Genomic DNA, 1,672 nt, shown 5'->3' with positions numbered 1-1,672 from the left:
CTCTGACAATCGCTCCTTCCATCCCCGCAGCTGCACGGTCAATGCTATGATAATAGCGGAGATCCTGAAATACGGGTCACAGCTATGCTGGAATTGGGATCCCCCCTGGAGATGATTCAGCTTCTGCAGACCCCCTGGGAGGAGAGATTTAAAGTAAGAAAACAAGACAAAGGGAGTTTTATCAGTCGCTTTTAGACCGCAAACTGGGTAAATGCGAAGAGCCCGTGGTGACTGCTGGGGCAAACGGGATTGTCATGCTGACACTCTGTTTGCTCCTGCAAATTGTCCTTAGATCAGTTTGATTTCACTCTTTTTAAATCACATTCAAACAGCTATGGTCCTCTCTAGGGCAATGTTAAAAGAGCTGCATCTTGGATGAAATGGCCACAAAATCTTGCTCAGCAGAGGGGTGGTGTTTGGTACCCGGTATTACACTTTATTGCTGGTTTTGCTTCGATGTTGTTCCACTCCACAGAGGGGCTTCCATAGCGAGGCCCCTCTGCAGGATGGGTCTGACGGGAGAAAGCTGCCTTGCAGTGCCCTGAGCCTGCTGTTTCTGTGTATTACCCGTCCTAGGCAGCTAGCTGAGCAGCCCGTCTCTCACCATGTGTATGTCTGATGTTCCTGATCGTAGCCCTTTAGGCATTACTGTAGTACAAACACTACAAAATTGCTTTCCTCCTGCTGTAGGTGCTAGGATTGCATCCCTGTTAGTGAGATCTGCCTTGTCTCCTAAGCATCCTGCATAGCGACTCTTAAGCTCCCCAGGAACATAAATTACTTGTGACATGGCACTTATTTTGGTTATAGCTCGTATTACAGTTTGCCTCAAGGTCTCATTGGGGGTTCACTACGACTTGCTTGGTTCCCAGGAGGAAAGAGAGCATCAGATAGAATCATGGGTACCTTAACGTCAGTAAGAAATGCTTTAGGCAAAATGAAAACACAGCAAAAGTCCCAAAATAAAATTCCTGCCTGCATGTGGTCCCTTATGTTGAGGAGGAGCCTTGCCATCCAAGGCAGAGCGGAGTGTGGCAACTGTGCTCGCTCAGCAGCAGGACATGAAGCTGGGATTCTTATGATTGCTTCACTAATCAACTTAAAATAGTGTCAGAGCTTCCAGAGTAATTTCTTTTGGCCTGTGGAGTTCCACTTCTGCTTACAAACTATTTCATACTGGCTTCTACACAGCTTTCCCAGCACCTCATTCATCTCAAATGTGTCAAAGTCTCCTGTAGAGCCAGAAACCCATGATGCTGGATTAGCTGGTGATAAGGTCTGGTACAGTGGCATTAAGGCTTTAATAATCTTTTAAGTGATAAAGACAGAGGTTCAGGATTTACACTCGTATTGTCTAGTCCTGTTTCCTAATTAGGGCATCTAAACGGATGGGATTCCCCTCTGATGAGCCACATCAGATACCAGTGATTCTGCAAGTTGTTCCAAGTGAACAAACCCTCGCGCCTGCCCAGATCACTATCAGAGACAGCGAGGGGTGGCGTGGGTCTGCCTGGCACACCTCACTGATGACAGTCTGATGCCAGGGCTCCCAATACTGGCTGAAAACTGCTGCAAAAAGCTACTTGAACAAAGTGCTGGTGCCCTGGGAATGTCCTCTTCTAGCTCTAGTTTGTTCAAGAATGATTTACCGAGCTTTCTGCTGGATCAGGTA

The 1,672-nt window shown here is 47.1% G+C and overlaps 1 protein-coding gene across 1 annotated transcript in view; it reads left to right on the top strand.

Annotated features, from left to right (window-relative positions):
* Positions 1 to 21: 21 nt before the first annotated feature.
* Positions 22 to 1,672, top strand: part of LOC104411856 (protein kinase domain-containing protein, cytoplasmic-like) — a gene marked incomplete at its 5' end in the record, with an annotated part of 7,089 nt that continues 5,438 nt past the window's right edge. The window contains one exon of the mRNA XM_010022386.1: positions 22 to 153. Coding sequence (XP_010020688.1) covers positions 22 to 153 — 132 coding nt within the window. The remainder of the gene's footprint in view (positions 154 to 1,672) is intronic.

The sequence above is a fragment of the Nestor notabilis genome, unplaced genomic scaffold, assembly GCF_000696875.1.
Source record: "Nestor notabilis isolate BGI_N333 unplaced genomic scaffold, ASM69687v1 scaffold20319, whole genome shotgun sequence".
Lineage (NCBI taxonomy): Eukaryota > Metazoa > Chordata > Aves > Psittaciformes > Psittacidae > Nestor > Nestor notabilis.
Note: the sequence above shows the minus strand (reverse complement) of the source record. Positions and strands in the feature narration are given on the sequence as shown.